At 40.9% G+C, this 19108-nt stretch overlaps 1 protein-coding gene across 2 annotated transcripts in view; it reads right to left on the bottom strand.

The window, feature by feature from the left end:
* The window catches only part of PARP8 (poly(ADP-ribose) polymerase family member 8), a 124451-nt gene that overhangs the window by 62831 nt on the left and 42512 nt on the right, over nt 1-19108 (bottom strand). For both annotated transcript variants that reach the window (XM_068422650.1, XM_068422648.1), the window contains exon 3: nt 4217-4254. In XM_068422650.1, the coding sequence (XP_068278751.1) occupies nt 4217-4254 (38 nt within the window). The remainder of the gene's footprint in view (nt 1-4216; nt 4255-19108) is intronic.

Raw genomic sequence — 19108 nt, 5'->3', positions numbered from 1 at the left:
ACCCCCAGGTCCCTTTCCCCTATGCTGGTCTCCAACAGCTCTGCCCCCAACTTGTACTCATACCTGGGGTTGTTCTTGCCCAGATGCAGGACTCTACACTTGCCCTTGTTATATTTCATTAAATTTCTCCCCGCCCAACTCTCCAGCCTGTCCAGGTCTCTCTGAATGGCTGCGCAGCCTTCCGGTGTGTCAGCCACTCCTTCCAGTTTTGTGTCATCAGCAAACTTGCTGACAGTGCACTCTATTCCCTCATACAAGTCATTAATGAATATATTGAATAGTACTGGTCCCAGTACCGACCCTCGAGGGACTCCGCTAGACACAGGCCTCCAACTGGACTCTGTCCCATTGACCACCACTCTCTGGCTTCTTTCCTTCAGTCAGTTCACAATCCACCTCACTACCCGATCATCCAGACCACACTTCCTCAGTTTAGCTGCGAGGATGCTGTGGGAGACCGTGTCAAACGCTTTACTGAAATCGAGATACACCACATCCACAGCTTTACCATCATCTATCCACCGGGTTACATCCTCATAAAAGGCTATCAAGTTGGTTAAGCATGACTTCCCCTTGGTGAAGCCATGTTGAGTGCCCCTAGTGATCCCCCTATCCTTGATGTGCCTAGAGACAGCACCAAGGACAAGTTGCTCCATCACCTTTCCGGGGATGGAGGTGAGGCTGACCGGTCTATAGTTACCCGCGTCCTCCTTCTTGCCCTTTTTGAAGACTGGAGTGACATTCGCTTTCCTCCAGTCCTCAGGCACCTCTCCCGTTGCCCACGACTTAGCAAAGATGATGGAGAGTGGCCTAGCAATGACTTCCGCCAGCTCCCTCAGCATCCGCGGGTGCATCCCATCAGGGCCCATGGATTTATGGACGTCCAGATTGCTTAATTGGTCCCTGACCCAGCCCTCATCTACCAAGACAGATTCCTCCTCTATCCTGACTTCTTCTGGGGCCGCAGGGGTCCGGGGCTCCTCAGGACAGCCTCCAGCAGTATAGACAGAGGCAAAGAAGGCATTCAGTAACTCCGCCTTCTTTTTATCCTCTGTCTCCAGGGCCCCCACCTCATTCATCAGTGGGCCTACATTGCCTCTAGTGTTGGCTTTACCTGCAATGTATTTGAAGAAGCCCTTTCTCTTGTCCTTGACCTCTCTTGCAAGGTTTAATTCCAAGGAGGCCTTAGCTTTCCTAGTTGCCTCCCTACATCCTCTGACAACAGACTTATATTCCTCCCAAGTGGCCAGCCCCTCCTTCCATGATCTGTACACCCTCTTCTTCCACTTGAGTTTGCCCAGCAGTTCCCTGTTTAACCATGCAGGTCTCCTGGAACCCTTCCTTGACTTCCTACTTGTTGGGATGCTCTGATCTTGAGCTCGGAAGAAGCAGTCCTTGAATGCTAACCAACTATCTTGGGCTCCCTTACCTTCTAGTACCCTGTCCCATGGGATTTCCCCTAGCAATTGCTTGAAAAGGCCAAAGTTGGCCCTCCTGAAGTCCAGGGTTGTGATTCTGCTAGCTATTCTGTTCCTGCCACATGAGATCCTGAACTCTACCATCTCATGGTCGCTACAACCAAGGCTGCCCTCAACCTTCACCTCTTCAACCAGACCCTCCTTGTTAGTAAGGATAAGATCCAGCAGCGCTCCTCTCCTAGTTGGCTCATCCACCATTTGCATCAGAAAGTTATCATCAATGCACTGGAGGAACCTCCTGGACTGAGGATGGCTGGCTGAGTAGGCCTCCCAGCAAATATCAGGGTAGTTGAAATCCCCCACGACAACCAGGCCCTGTAATTGTGAGACTGCTCTCAGCTGCCTGTAGAAGGCCTCATCTTATAGTATGTAAAATTTACTTGTGGTGGTATCACTTTTGGCTAAATGAACATCATTTGTTTAGCAACTTAATCTCTTCTATTTTCATATATTTGTTGCATGCATTAGCATTTTATCTGATGATCAACTCTGACAGCCTTCTCTCAGATTTCCAAATTCAATCTACTGTGTGTTACACACTCTTAATCTCCAGAGGATACAACTTTGGTATAGCTACGCACTAATGGACTTAAACCTTGATCTGTAAAGATTTATCCTGTGAGAAATTTAATTTGATGGGCACGTGTTGCTCTGAACTCTATCAACTAGCAGCAATACTTGAAGATCATCTTCCAGTTGAGGAGGACATCAGCACAGAGCTTCCCAGATTTGGCACCATTGCACCCTGAGATGTCCCTGAAGCATCCCTTAAAATACAGGCCAGAGAAGAGAGCTACGGCCAGCAGTAATGTCGAGTTAGAGATTTAGGAAAGAGTAGAGACAAAGAATCTAGCTCACCAAGTCAAAACAAGTATTTTTAGGATTAAAGCTGTAAAATGGCAAAGAGTCATTATCAGTCCTAACACACTAAACCCCTCTTCATCACAAAGCAAACATAGACCCTGCAAAAGCTTGAGATATGAATGAAATCAACTCTTCCAAAGCCTTGATCAGCAAACATGTGCAGCTGGTTTATGCCTCTCTCACCAAGTTAGCTACAGTGTAAAATGTTCAAATTCTATCTGGCTTTAAAATACAGGGGGTGATGGCAGAGCATATTTATTAGGTTTTAGAGCCACCAAAGCCACTCAGGCTTGTAGGCCATCAGGGGATGCTGCAAACAGCATCTGCAAGGGAAGTTTGAGGTCTGTCAGACAGAATTTTGCTAGGTGATGAGAGATCTCATGTGCTATGGGGGTAACTGCTGATTCAGTGTTTCAGCTTGACATTTAGTTAGGGGTTCCCAGAGATCCAAGTTTGTGCCTCCATAGTAGCTTAATCCCTGAAATGAATAAATCCATTACTGACTTTTAATAAAACAAACTGTTAATAACACACGATGCAGATTTTTTTCAACTACTTGTCCCTCCATTCATTGTCAGGTCAATTTTGTAATCACCAAATCAATTTATCACTGGTATTACTGTGCATTTTATGAATCTGTTTCTCCCCTTACTACATGTTGAATAGAATCATGGAATCATAGAATCATAGGATCGTTTTGGTTGGAAAGGACCTTTAAGATCATCAAGTCCAGATGCTGAATAGATTATTGTTAATAACAGTTTTCCCTCCAGTTTACTGGTAAAATATCTCTCATAAAGGTTGTCAGCATTCTTTCACATAATCCATTGTATTTAGCATCACTGCTGATGCTGACTTCTCTCTATATCTGTTTCTAATACTCTGGTGTTTGAACAGATGTAGTCTACTGCTTATCAGTGAAGAAGATCAAAGCCTCACTTCTTTAGAGATTCTAAAAGAAACAAGTAGAAGTATTTTTCTTTTAGAAATATTACAGAGATGTTATGGATAAAGATCAAAAAAGGCCAGAGAGTTTCATATCATTCATGGTACTTACACTATTAAATACTCCCAGGTGCAAAATACTCAATGTGGTGCAATCCAAGAGCACTACCATGTACTTTTACTTGCACAGTGCCTGTCTGCCCTCATCCCCACTTCCCTCTCCTGCTTCTGCTAAGCTCTGTGCCACCTGAACTACCTGTGCAGTCTCCTTGTGAAGGAAATCAGGGCAATAAGCTAGCTGAAAACTAGCTTTTGCTCTTGCCTGGTTGTCTTACACATGAATAATTCCTGTTACCTAGATTGGCTGCACGGTTACACAAATGGTTTTGCCAACCCAGCTCAAAGTATGAAAGAGGCAGGACTGAGCAGCTGGGAACAACTTTGCAAGCTTACATTACCAAAGACATACCCATACACAAACCCTTGGCTCCAACTGTCCCTGAGTAGCATCAATGCACAGTCTGCAGGCTTAACTTGAAGAACATGAGTAGTCTCATTGAGGTCTAACGCAGAAGTGCTTTGCTGGCCCTGTGCCAGGCTGTTCGGCCCCTTGAAAGATCAAGCTTTATCTACCATGCCAAAGAGGAGTTGGATGCTTTCTCACTCCTATCGCTGTTGGCTCCTGACACAGGAAGCATCACAAACTCTGGTCTCTGTAAACTTGTGAACCAGGTTTTCTTACCCTGACCCAGCTGATAAATGTCACCTGAAAAGGAGAAATGACTGTGGAAATAATCTAACTAATGGAAAATGATTAGCACAAGGATGCACCTGGAAGACACCAACACCCTTTCAGGTATTCTCATCTGAATATAGCAAATTGCGCTAACATGCATACATGCGTCATGGACAAGAATGTTGCACTGTACCTGGGTAATCCTCAGAGACATGCACTGAATAGGACTCACTAAAAAGAAAAAGAAAAGAAACAACAGAATTAATAACAACATTAACTTCTGGCATAACATTTTTTCCCTGCTCCTGTATTATTGTATGTTTATTTATAGGTTCCTGACAGTTTCCAGGAGAGAAGGTAACAGCTATTTTGATGGGTTTTGAAGTGCTCAGATGAAAACAAAAAAGCATCATGCCCATTTTGAAAGCTTACTTTGCTAAACTGGCACATCCAAGTTCAACCTTCTTAAAAAGAATATCAAGACTGCATTATATTCACTTCAGAGTAACATTTCACAATATCTGTTCTTATGCTTAAAAAAAAAAGTTGTTCTTTGAACACCAGAACTAGAAAAGCCCAGTTTTCCCTGCATCTTGTTTCTGGGATTGACTCAAAACTCAGTAGGAAGCCTTTCTCGCTGTCTGGGACACTTCTGTACGTTCCTATTAGTCTCAGCAAAGGCTCTGGGTGGCTTCGGCTCCTTCCTCTCATCAAAATCCCGTATTTGTAACAGTTGTGGCAATTTTATTTGATACTGATACCTCTCTGTCAAGCTGAGTTCAAATCAAATTTGAAAGAGCCACGGTCACACTAAAGGGTAGCTTCACTACACAGATTACATGAATCTGTTTCATCAGAAAACAGTCAAACAAGCGCACCATCCTGGTCTTCCAGCTCAGTCCACATGTGCTTTCCCCACCATCCAGTGAGCTGTTCACTAAATTCACTGCTGAGAGCAGGACAAATGGGCATTATGGTCTGCTCAGTTATCTTACTACCCACCAAGTCCTCTTCATTTTTTTAAGGTTAATATGCGTCTTCATTTTGCATTAAAAACATTGAACTCTGCAGCATGCTGAAAGCTTTCAGTTGTATAATTCATGTTCTTTCCACTTCTAAATCCTATAAATTGTTATGTGTCAACTTACACATTTAAATAATACATGGCTTGTGTTCATGTCTGTAGTGAGTTAAGCAGAAAGACAAAGGCACAGTCCTCTTAATAAATTTCGGTATGTATTGTACATTGCTGAAAACTGATTCAGTGGATCTTTCTAAATTACACGAACACAACTTCCCTGTAGACTATAAAATAAAACCATGTGTGATTTTTTTCTTTTTCTGTTCTCTTAAATGAGCTCCACTTTCACAATCCAATGACTGTAGGAGGCAATAAATATGAAAAAGTAGGTCCCTCACACTTTCTTCTGTAAGTCAATCTATTACCACACAGCTCTGTCACCTGTTTTTGCACATCAGCTATTCTAGTGTAATTCATTTTATGTATTGTTTGACTAAGAGGCAAAGATGACAGTTTCTTCAACAGCTGCAAATGTTCACACAAACTGAAGCAGAAAGAGTGTTTATTACAGCTGACAACAGATTTAGCCACACAACTCTTGAAAGCCTCAGTCAAGCTAGAATTAAATCCCATCACTCTGTAAATTTAACATTTCGTGATTTTTCTCTTTCAATTATTTTTCAGACTTTTGGGATAGGCAGCATCTGTATCGCCTCATCTTGGAGCATTTTCCCTAAAGACTGGGGTATTTAAATCTAATTAATCTGTCATAGTGTAAAATATCACTATTTCAAATAGGGAAATATTCCAAAATAAGGAAATGTTGTATCTCCGTGCAGTCATGCGTGGAGAATTTTGCCCTGTGGTGCAAAAAAAAAAAAAGAAACCACCAAAAAACCCACCAAGAGTTAACTAAGGGCCTGTTATTATCAAAACTCATCTTCTAGATGTTGTGTTTGTGAACAGGACTTCTTCCTTCTACTACCAAAAGAGGTACTTCAGTCTTACTCATTTAAACTGGCTGCTTGCACACCTCTTTGCTGCCTCCACAATTGCTGTGTATGGGTTTGACTATTGTTATATAGGATTATCTTCAAGTGTGGACTTTTATCCCAAGAAAAGAAAAATCTTTCTAGAACTCACTTTATTCTAATTTTAAAAAAATCTCAACCGAACTTAAAAACTGCAGCAAAGCAGGGAAATTCCACGTTTGTATAAAAAAAAAGTTCTTCGTATTGAGAACAAGAACAGGGGTTGAAGAAGTTACAGAATTTCCATCAGTGCACATATTCAAAACCCAACTGGATAAGGCCCTCAGCAGCCTAATCTAATTTTGATGCTGGACTTGACTTAACTTCAAAGTTAACTCCTGCTTTAGGGGGAGGTGAGCCAGGTATTCTGCACAGGTCATCCTCCCACAAAATTATTCTATGCACATATGTGGAGAAACCCCATGAAAGTGTGTTTCTCTTCCTTCTTCTTCATCATGTGGTGACTGTGGCAGCAGCAGCTGTGGCAATGTTCAATGGAAACTAATAAGAAAAAAATATAGTGTAGGTCTTGTGAGATGGAACTAAAATGAAAAGGTTCATGAAGATGCAGGTTAGAAATAGTCTCAAACCAGATCCTGTAATGACTGTAAGCAAATTCAGGGTCTGACCCAGAGCCCACTGAATCCAGCAGTGGTCTCATGACTAAGAAGAATATAATCAGAGAGGAGAAAGGAAAGGTAAAAATCATGCAAAGTAAAATTATTCTGTGATCCCAGTAATAAAAAGTCCCTTTACAGAAAAAAATTTGCCACCAAAATCTGATGTCACCTCTATCTGAAAAGCATTGATAAAAAATGTATCTGCCAAACCAAAATTAAATGGTAGTATGCTGGAAATAGTAACGGAATCTGATGAGCCTGAGCTGCCACTTCAGAGGAAAGTGTGTAAAGGAGATGTGAACCAAGGATTAAAGAACAAAATGCCTGAAAATGGGATATTTACTTCAAATTAAAATAAACCAGTAGTTTTTATTAGAAACACTCCTGACTCAGTTCAGGAACTGAACAAATTTAGTTTAGTACTTGACTCAGCAGAACTATTAGTTTATTATGCTGGCTGTGTTTAATCTGAAACTCTTTACATTATTAGTTCCATGCCTCTCCCCCTCCCCCCCTCCAAAAAAAAAGGGAATGTCTAATTGTCTTCTTTCCATCTAAATTCACATCTTCAGCACATGTTGGGATCTCTGTGCTGCCCTCTCTTCAGTGTCCCCAGATCAGTGTACTCTGAGAAGTATTAGTGTAGTATTACGCCAGGGAAAGTTCTTGTGGGAGCAACCTTTTAGATAGCCCATTCCTCTCACACGTATTTAAACTCATATTCGGGGAGAATAAATGGCTTGTTTGAGCCCTTGGAGAGAGGCAGTGGTGATTTGCTTGGGCTTGTAATCTTACGTTAGTTACGTGCAGGCCATGGAAACAAAACGTAGAAATAAAACTACTGAATAGAACAAAACTTGGTTTTATGTCCCAGCTTGCCCCTGTGATTGTCACATAGGATCATACTTGGGCACGTTTTTCTGCACTCAGGATAAACTGTTTCCTACTGACTGTGCACCTGATTTGTCAGAAAACAAGATATACCAGGCTACCAAAGGTCTCTTAAGAGGCTCCTGTTCTGCAGCCACCCAAGCATTTTCCTGCTGACTTCAATGAGATTTAGAGCCAAGACAGAAACACAGGAATGTGATGGCTTACAGCTCCTTAAACAGCACAGACTCCAATGAAGATGCAGATGTTCAACACCTCTCGGTGTTAAATCCCCTCAGAGCCAAAGAAAGCCTTTACTGAAGCAGCTTTCTTCTTTAAGTACTCAGAAATGCAACTGGAATTAATTTAGGCCTGGCCCTCACATACATGATTATTCCAGTGAGGGATGCGATTTTTCCTTCTGGCAATGCAGTTCCTGTGTACAACCCTATTGCAGTTACACCGCTATAAATACAGCTTATAGCACTATAATTTATTTCCATTCCCATAAACACATTCTAACCAGCCAACCATCATCCTTGCTCGTTCAGTTATATTGCTTTAGCTACACGAACATGGTTAAACTCTTGGGTGTAAACAAAGCCTCAATGGTGGTGTTATTTCTGTTTTATACAGCTTAGATCTTCTGCAGAAGGCATCCTACAGCACATACATTTCTCGACCCTTAAGATCAGAACAAGCTTCATACTAGAAATGGTCTAGTAAAATTTTTGTTATTTATCAAATAGTAAAGCACCATATGAGAAATTAGTGAGAGCCGTCATGTTTCACTGCTTATGAGTTTTTAATGTAAGCTTCTTATTGCTTGAAATTATATTAACATGTAGATCCACAGCCTTAGCTTAGTAACAGTTCTACTCACAGGGGACTCCTTGCAAGCATTTTCCAATGTGTTTTAACCATATCTATTCCTTCTTCAGAAAGATTATCCTGCAAAGGTCCATCTGCATTTGAGAACTAATTCATCAACTAGATGGGGATCCACCACGTAATTGCTATTTTTCAGATGAATCTGCCTCAATTTGATACAGAACAAGCAGATTCACCTACGTGTGACATTACTATCATTTCTCAAAGCTAGTTAAAAAGGAGTCCAGAGTCCAAACTGATTATACTACCAGGCAAAATATTACCCCAAAACTGAAGCTCTGGGACAGAGAAAAATATCCATGAAAACTGAAAAAGGCAACAAAACCAAAGTTACTGCGACAAAGCACATTCATAGGAAAAGAACCAGCTTCACCTCTTTACATCAACTTGTAAGATTGTTTCCCGTGCCTTGAACTGCAGTTTTTACCTATCACAGCACAAACCCCAGGATCAGACATGCGTCCTGAAGCCACAACAGTGACACTGGAGCTGGAGTGTATGATGTATCTTCCCATCAAATTCATGTTATCTCAATTCTATGCCACCTGTAGTTTCGCTCTAGGAAAGAAATCCTTTAAGATGAATTTCCAGCTGTTTTGCACAGCAGGAACAGCGTGAAGCATCTGGTGCAAGTCTAAGATTTATGCCTATGGAACGGTTATGACAATTCAACCAACTCTGTCCCATGGCAACAGCTGACTTACTGCCTTATTAAGTGTGGAAATTGTGATCTAGTTTCTATTCCTGTTTTAGCTGTCTCTACTAGAGCCAGAGCTCCATGTGCTAATGTTGCAGCTCACAAACTTGCTGAAGAAAGGAAATAAGATTTTTTGTCATGTGGAATCTTATGATAGTCTAATGCCAATCTATAACAAGATATGAGAAGAGACTTTCTTAATGCATCTGGAGCTCCAGAATTCAGAAGAGTTTATTTTTTGTATATGATATCCAAAATCCCAGATCTAGCTCATCAATGAAGTAATGCAATAAGTTAATAGGATGCACGAAACATTATACCTGTAGAAAAATACTAAGACTCAGAAAAGTAAGCCATGGACAAATGTGTAAGATGAAATGATACTGTGGTATTGATTATATGCCAGGGTCAACTTCTGAACAAGTTGGTGAGCTGAAGAAAAGATTAGTGAAACCTTAGTAAGAAAAATAAAATCATACTGGTGAAAACTTTGGGCCAAAGGGCCTTTTTAATGACCTGTATAATATTTCTGAAAGCACAGAATGATAGAGACCTGATGTTTTTATGCGCTTCTAGGTAAGGCAGTAAGAAGGAATACGGTCCAATTGAACAGATGCAACTGAAATTGTATTCTTTTACCATTTTCTAGCTACCAACTCTCAAAATTACTAGTTATCTTCAGTATCTACACATAACATGTCGCAGCAGAACAACATTTCATGAATGCCCACTAATTATACAGAAAATATTCCCACTCCCATCTTCACTCCTTTGTTTCCGTATCTTTGAAAATGTTTCCAAATTCTTCAATGGATTCCTGTTACTTTCACAGCATTTAGTCTCATCTTCTACTTCAACAAGACCATCGTTCGATCCTGAAGCCAGACCTTCATACTATTTTACTTCCAAGCAGCCTTTTTCCTCAAATGAAAGAAAATTGGTTCCAAAAGGCCATGAACACAGGCCACTCTCATTTCTAGTAACTGGTCTGAGATCCAGTTTGAAACCTAACAGCTTGGCAATAAATCTTATCATAAATACAGGGTTAAAATGATGACTTTCAGAAGAGGTACTGTGGGATCGCATCCAAACAGAACTTCCAAATTGCATTCCTGAAATATCTGACCTTTGAACAAGTGCCTTGAGAACTAGTAGGAGGTGAAGGCATTTAGGTGTTGGCCAGCTGAAAAACTAGGTAGGCTATTTACACAAAAAATTCAGAATACTTAATAAGAAAAAAAAATCCATTCATCTTTTTCTTTTTTTTTTTATAGTTGACCTTATTTGAATTAGGAAATTCTCTGAAGAGAATTACAATTCAAAACTATTAGTTAAACACACTGCAAAAGGCTTCAATGTCAAGTCTTTCTTCCAATTTCTACAAAGATTACATGAATGCAAATAACAGCAGAAGAGACTCAGCAGCCACAAGCAGCAATTTTCTATGGCAAAAAGACCTCTTCTGCTTAACGGACACAGCCAAAAGACAAGCCTTCCAAAGTCACAGCCTGGAGACAACAATTTTGTTCTACGTTGAAAACAGAACAAAATAACTATAAAAGCAATTGAAAAATAAGCAAAAATTACTAGTGTTACTTACAGCTACAACAAAGCAACTCTCCTTTTGATGTTCAACGGACACAGCCGTATGTGAATGATAAATGTTAGTTTTTTTGACAATTTATGAACAAGTGAATTAGCAAAATACTTCATCACTTGGTACGTATGACTACTGTGCTGTGAAACACTTCATTACCTTTCAATGGAGCTCTTAAAAAACAATGCAATTACACTACAGGAAAAATAAGCTTGCTCTTCCACTCTGCAGCTTTTGAAAGATTCCGTCCCACCCAGCACACATCAGCTAAGGAAGTGCTCCACTGAAGCTCATATTCAGAAATATACATAAAACTATGGCAGCATTCTGAATTTGCTTATCAGGTAAATTTTTTAATCAACTATTGCTAGCATTCACAATGTCTTTAGTAAAAAATATGGAGACTTTAAAAATTTATTTATAAGTGTACATTTATAATAACATAACACACATTTTATTGTATTGCAAATCACATTAATGAGTGAAGTAAACACTATTAGCCAATACAAATCAGCAAGTACTGCATTGCATTCATTCATGATACCTTTATAATACAGTCCCAGTAATGTGACAAAAACTTAAATGGAACTGAAAAAAGTTCCAGTTGTGTAAAACACTAACCACAAAGTGACGTGCATCTCCAGACAGAGAGATGAACAATAGTTAGAATCACATGGAATATATATACGGAAGATAGCACATCACATGACATGGTTCTGAAGACAAAAGTTTGCATAACGCTTTTTAAAATACAAATAAATATACAGGCTTTTTGCTCTTTCACACAGTGAAATAACTATTGAAGCAGAGAACTTGTGCATTTTTTTAAGCAGTGAAATAAAAACTGATGTCATCAAATAGAATAACAGTTACTGAAAAACAACTTTATTACCTTCTGGAAAAGAGAATTACAAGCCTCCACAAATGAGACAAAAATGAAAATGAGGCGGACTAAGTTTTCACGCACTTATTAGCACAGCTATGGAAAAAGCGACTGTTAATCAAGCAAGAACAATCGCACTATATTAACATTTATTTTCTTTTCTGTTACAGAATTTAGAACTTGAATTAAATCCCACTGAAGTCCAAGGGAGACTTCAGTACTGACAAAGGAGATTATAGACAAGTTGCACAGAAAATACAGGCCTTCTGACCTCTATCACGCTCCTGGCATTTCTAGAAACACGTACTTAATCCCTTTGCTAAAAATTTCAATATGTACTCCAAAGGGTGCAAATTTTGGTGCGCACTTCTTTTTCTTTTTTTTTTTTTTTTTTTAATAGTTGCAGCTTGCTATACAACCAGATTGTGAACCATTTCACACCCACGCTATTTTCTGGATTCCTGGTAAAAACAAACTTCATGGATTTCTGAACACCTTTTGAAGTACCCTTTGAAATGATTTGAATGTAAGTGTCTGCATCACACCAATCTGTTTTCAGATATACAGGCCAGCTTAAATCTCCTTCTGAAACAGATTAGTTCAATGAGTTTCTGTATCCCTTGTGATCCAATAATTGATGCTCCAGCATCAGTCACAGCTATTTTTTGCTGCTAGATAGAGCCAGGTGCTTGCAAAGAATTGAAATTTGTGCACACGCTCCTTTCACTATACATCAAAACTCCCCATGGTGCACCAGCAATTACACAGAAAAGAATAACAAGTGACTCTGAGTAATCTTTTCCTCCAGATGTTGGAGAATGTGCGTATGTGATGACATATGAGAAGTCCCAGGCACATCTATTGATGACAAATTAGAACTATTTCAAAGAGAGATGAGCAATATCAATACATCAAAAATGGCACTGCTTTCATTTCTTGACATCACCTGGAGGAACAGAGGCGCTGAGTCAAAGTTACTATATGTTTGCATTTGTCACTAAGAATAATTGCGCTATTGGTCCTTTCATGCAACCAAATGCATCTGAATCAAATGGTGACCGTTATTCATAAAGCCCCACTTGATTTAGCATGTTATTCAAATAAAAGGGATACAGAAGACTGCAGCTCAACCATTTCCCTTTTGCAAAGCATCCAATGAAAAAGGCACGGCACCTTCTAGTAAATGCACCGAAGTCGACAGGATTAATCACCACTCCAACAAACATGAGGGCACTCCTAAAAATAAAAATAGCACTTACGAAATAAGCAAATCAAGGACACTTGGGGGAAAAAAAGAAGTGCGTGCTGTGTGTCATGCTAGAAAGAGTTACATCAAAATATGGCTACATGTACAAAGCCAGGTTGTCCACAATCAGACTATGCCAGAATCAGACCATTTCACCAGAATTACAAAAGCTGCCTCTTCTTGCAGTCACCCTGTCTGACCAGGTCCAGCTCCCTCCCCTCGACACGAGCAATCTTTAAACCTCTCTTCCGTGTTCTTCCTTCTCTCCACCGATCCCACTGGTTTGAATTCTCCCTCCATCCTCCCCCTTAGCTTTTCATCCAATTTCAGTCTTGCCCAGGACACAGAGCACAAAACAAACTCAGGACAGTAACCTCTTGATGCAGCTCAGCTGCAGTCAGAGCAGCGTATATGATCATAGCCTTTGGGCACCTTACTTCCAGGGCTGGGCCCATCTTCTTCCACTATGTGTTTTCTACCTTTTCTTCCTTTTTTTTTTCTTTAAGGAAGAAAGTTTTTCCTCTTTTCAGCTTCTTCCTTTTTGTTTTGGAGCCTTGCTGTCAGAAGCAACCATGATGTGCTCTTTTTGGAGACAGTTGAGAGTTATCTTAAAGCCACGAGGTTTTGGTCCACATTGTTCCTATTGGAAGGCTGTTCTGAGGCTCTTATGGCTGTAATTCTCAGTTTTCAATTCAGATCAACTGAGCAGAAACCTCTTATCCAACCCCTGTACGAAGCCCCCCTGTACAAAGCCTCTCTGTTGCGATCTTTCATAACAAAAATAAAAGGACACAAAAAGAAACAACCATGATCCCAAGGCAGAGACACAAGGCAAACTGCAAACCCAGCAGTTACAGTGATCCAAAGAACAGAAGAAAACGTCTTGTTATAGGAAGTTTTACCCAATCATTTTAGCAGATAATTCCAGCATTTTACCAACCATTAAAAACCAAAATAAAGCCCCTGGAGACACTCACTGTTTAATTTCCTTGTGTCCCTAAGAAGTGGAATGGCTCCTTTCCTTTACATGCAGTGTTTGGCAATGGAGAAAAGTCCTAGGCATCCTTCTCAGACCACTCTACACATTCTTTAATTAGCTGGCATTTTGCTTGTTTATCTAATGAGATGCGTGACAGCCACTGCTGTGCAGAGAAAAAGTAACAAATTTAAATACTTTCTCTTCAGTTCTTTGAGATAACTCACACAATTCCAATTTTTCCCTTCCTCCCCCCCCCCAAAATAAAGTCCCCAGTACTTCTTGGTATAGCTGAAATACTGTATTTATGGACTAAAACTATTTTTTCTGTAAGTTCCATACATACAACTTCCATTAACATCAGCACAAACTCAATATATAACTTCCAAATATAAAATTTGAACGTCAAACTATAGCTTTGGGGATTATTCTAAACTAAAAGTGCATATTCTTGCACACATCATTGAACATAACAAAATCCCATAGGGCAAGATTTTCAATAGATGTTACCTACGAAATTGCCCAACCCAGTTTATTCATGCTGATATAATGCATTCACATAATTCAGGACCACTGGCATACCTACAGCCAGTTATTTATCTGTTGCTTACAGGTACACAGTCTCCTGGTCATCCAGCACCTCTGAAAATTGCTAATTATGGTACACCATGGACCCACATCTTGCACACGTTTTAATCAGAGGCGACAACCGCTGTTCCCGACTCCTGTGCCACACAGCTGCAAGGATTGCTTGCAGACCTGAGGGGTTAGCTCATCCTGATGTCCCATCACACTAACATGGTCAAACCCACACTGTTTTCTGTGGTTAGAGACAAAAAAGGAGGTGTTACGAGGCCAGCCACAATGCCAGCGGGCTTTGCCTCCTCAGCCCGAAAGACCCAAGAATTATGGTGGTGCAAGGGACCACATGAAGCATGAAAGCGGGTCCAACTCTCACCCCTGGAGCCTCACTGGGATACTGGTAACATCTGTGCCACTATACCACAGTCATGAACAGCATGTACTCATGAACAGCAAATAAAATGGAAAATTCAGTATAGGTTGACAACAAGGAAAGATGACATTTTTTTTACCGTTTCTTTTCAGATATGTCAGTTTCAGTCTGAGGGCACAGGTAGACTTGAAATAGAACATTCAGTCCTGGGTGTCCTTAGCATTACAAAGATGTCAGTAAACTGAAGGGAGCGCAGGAATCATCAAGAAACAATCATCCATCTGGCAGAATAGGCCAAAAAAAATATGAATATAGTCTGGCAGACATTCCTACAGAAGATGCTAAGCAGACTATAGAACAAATAACAGAAGATAATTTTAGTATCCTATACCAACACGTAGTTAGATTTTGAATACCATTTTAATTTGTAAAGATACAATTAAAAAATCCCTCCACTAGTCTTAATTAGATCCCTGTCTTCTCAAAAAACTAATTACATGTCAGATGAAGCACTGGCTTAGGAAGCCCCTGTATTCTTGCAAAGGCAGAAGTAGTTCTATTCCCAGCTGTGTTACAGTGACTTACTATATGCCTCCCAGCAAGAAAAAATGCACACATTTTCAAAAGGCGATCAGTAACTACAAAGCTTTCTAGACACTGATTTACTTCTCTTGTGTGCTGAGCCTCTACATCTCCAACAGAAATCAGTGGGAACCATCAGCAGTTTTTAAAAATAAGGCCTTATAGTCCAGATTTAAAGATAATTAGCCAAAAATAATTGTGCAGAAACGACAGTTAAGACACCAAAACTGTTTACTTTCCCTTGAAAATCCCATCAGTACATATCCACCATTTTAGATAATTCATTGTACTCAAAAAGGGATACAAATGTCCATTTTATCTTAAATTTCTATCGAAATTTACATATCTTAAAAGGGATTCGGCTACCTAAGCACCTTCTATGAGGCCAGCGTGTTTTGAAACTTACTTTACCTTTGAAAAACTGGTAAAGTAAGACTCATGTTAAGGTACTCAAAATTGGTACATACTTTTCAAAATACACAATGAAATCCTGGCCCCATGAAATTCTATAGGCAAAACTCTCACCAACTTAAAAAAAAAAAAGTGAAGCCTCATCTCGGCTTCTTCACCAGCAAATCTGCAATTAAAAAAATGTCAGAGATGATGTACTCTCTTCATCCCTTCCTTACTCCTTGCTCTGTCTGTACCATTTAGCACACTCAGCCACCAAAACGATCCTTAAAATCTGGAAAGCAACCTGAAGATGGGAAATGACCTGTAAGTGATAATTTTTGTAATCAGACATTCTATTATTAAGTATTGAGCATGTAAGTAAACATGGCCAGAAAACTTCACTCTTCTGCTAGTGTGAGATTAAAACCAGTAAACCTGTCACTCACACAGAGCTCTTAATCTGAAGGCCTCCTCAGAGCCTTTACTAAAGACAGAGCTATGAAGACTAATGTGAAGAAAAATGAGATAGTATGAAGAGAACAACAGCAATTAACCTACAGAACGAAAGAAAAAAGGATCAAACACTGCTCCCTTCTTGATATCTCACTGACACCACATGCACTTGCAGTGACTTGAAGTACTGTTCAGCCAGCAGTGCCCCAGACTGCAGAGAAAGCATCAATGGAAGCAGTAATGCAGCTGCAAGTGCTTGTCACCCTGTTTACTGAGGCCATTGTACTGAGGAACCTAAATATAGACATCAAAAAATCTGATTCAGACATATACACCTTAAAATCTGGGCCAGTTTTACCAAGATCCAAACTGTCTTCTCAGGGGTGTTGGGATACATAAAACATACACGCGTCACTGGGTAACTGAACTAAAAATAGTTCAAAGCAGGCAGAGGCAAAATAACATGAATTTGAACACTTGCAAAGATTATTTTTTTAGTTTAAGGGTTGGGGTCTTGGGTTTTTCTTGAAGGAGGAGAGTTCACAAACAAAAACCTTCAGGTAATACTGCCCCAAGTGGGTGGGTACACTGCATTTTAATCTCCCCAGAAAAATTCCCCTGAAAAACTTACCAGCAGACATGGGTCAAACTGCTCACCTGCTCACACAACTATTTATCATCAGAGGCATCAGTGATGCGAGTCATGTGAGGATCTACACAGATCCTCGCAGCTAAACTGGGGAAGTGTGGTCTGGATGATCGGGTAGTGAGGTGGATTGTAAACTGGCTGAAGGAAAGAAGCCAGAGAGTAGTGGTCAGCGGGACAGAGTCCAGTTGGAGGTCTGTGTCTAGCGGAGTTCCGCAAGGGTCGGTTCTGGGACCAGTTCTATTCAATATATTCATTAATGACTTGGATGAGGGATTAGAGTGCACTGTCAGCAAGTTCGCTGATGACACAAAACTGGGAGGAGTGGCTGACACACCGGAAGGCTGCACAGCCATTCAGAGAGACCTGGACAGGCTGGAGAGTTGGGCGGGGAGAAATTTAATGAAATATAACAAGGGCAAGTGTAGAGTCCTGCATCTGGGCAAGAATAACCCCATGTACCAGCACAAGTTGGGGACAGACCTGTTGGAGAACAGTGGAGGGGAAAGGGACCTGGGGGTCCTAGTGGACAACAGGATGACCATGAGCCAGCAGTGTGCCCTTGTGGCCAAGAAGGCCAATGGCATCCTGGGGTGGATTAGAAGGGGTGTGGTCAGCAGGTGGAGAGAGGTTCTCCTCCCCCTCTACTCTGCCCTGGGGAGGCCGCATCTGGAGTATTGTGTCCAGTTCTGGGCCCCTCAGTTCAAGAAGGGCAGGGAACTGCTAGAGAGAGTCCAGCGCAGAGCCACAAAGATGATTAAGGGAGTGGAACATCTCCCTCATGAGGAGAGGCTGAGGGAGCTGGGTCTCTTTAGCTTAGAGAAGAGGAGACTGAGGGGTGACCTCATTAATGTTTATAAATATGTAAAGGGCAAGTGTCAAGAGGATGGAGCCAGGCTCTTCTCAGTGACATCCATTGACAGGACAAGGGGCAATGGGTGCAAGCTGGAGCACAGGAGGTTCCACTTAAATTTGAGGAAAAACTTCTTTACTGTAAGGGTGACTGAACACTGGAACAGGCTGCCCAGAGAGGTTGTGGAGTCTCCTTCTCTGGAGACATTCAAAACCCGCCTGGACGCGTTCCTGTGTGATATGGTCTAGGCAATCCTGCTCCGGCAGGGGGATTGGACTAGATGATCTTTCGAGGTCCCTTCCAATCCCTAACATTCTGTGATTCTGTGATTCTGTGATTCTGTGATCTCAATCAATAAACACCCCCATTTCTTTCACAGTCCCCTTGAGTGCCACGGGGCTACTGCGGAAGGCTGCTCCTCCAGAACAGAAAACCAGGAGCTCGGTGGCCGAGGGATTTATAGTTCACCCCATTTTGAAAGGTCACTCACTTACCATCATCTGATAGCATCATTAAGCCCAAGAGAAGTGGGATAGCTGTTCAAAATTACTGCCTGGGGTGAAATGGAGCAGTAAAGCCGAATCACCTATTTGCACCAGAGAAATTAAAAGGAAAAATAGCAGTCTCCTTTCATACCAGGACATATATAGCAGACGGCTTGAAAAATATAGCAAGATTTTCCTGCTTAATGAAATACTTACAGTGATATATTAAGGCAACGAAATTATTACTGTGGGAGAGTCCATGACGTATTAATCAAAACACATTTGAAAAGGTTCATCATATTTTTAAATTACACTAGACTGTGTGATCTGGCCTCGCAAGGACCCAGCCACCTCCTGGGGCTTGCTGTGTTCTCAGCTCCTACTGAGAAGACTGTGGGAGCAGAAGATGCTTAGCACTTCGCAGGATAGGACCCTCGGTGCTCAAAGGAAAATCTAACCTAAATTTGACCTAAATGACTCAATCAGATCAAGCAGCTTTAATTAATAACATTTAACAAGAACATGGTTAGTGATGTAAGCAAACAAATTTCAAGCTTTTTTTTTAAAAAAAAAAAACAACCAAAAAACCAACACCACACAACAACTTAGCACTGACGATTTCACCTCCCATGTCACTCAGCAGCAAAACACTGGTGGAGTTGAAGGAAACATAAATAAAGAAGCCTCTCTTCCCCCTCTCCCAGCTTCTCTAGTTGGTGGACCACCAGAGGACATACCTATTGCTCATGTTCTTGACTGCTTTCTGTCTGGGCCTCGGCACTTGCGGAAACACCATCAAAAGTGCTGGGACAATGCGTTGGTGGGAAAGCCATTGATGGCGCTCCTGTTGTATAAGTGGGAAACAAATACCCAGGAATGACACTGA

The sequence above is a fragment of the Nyctibius grandis genome, chromosome Z, assembly GCF_013368605.1.
Source record: "Nyctibius grandis isolate bNycGra1 chromosome Z, bNycGra1.pri, whole genome shotgun sequence".
Lineage (NCBI taxonomy): Eukaryota > Metazoa > Chordata > Aves > Nyctibiiformes > Nyctibiidae > Nyctibius > Nyctibius grandis.
Note: the sequence above shows the minus strand (reverse complement) of the source record. Positions and strands in the feature narration are given on the sequence as shown.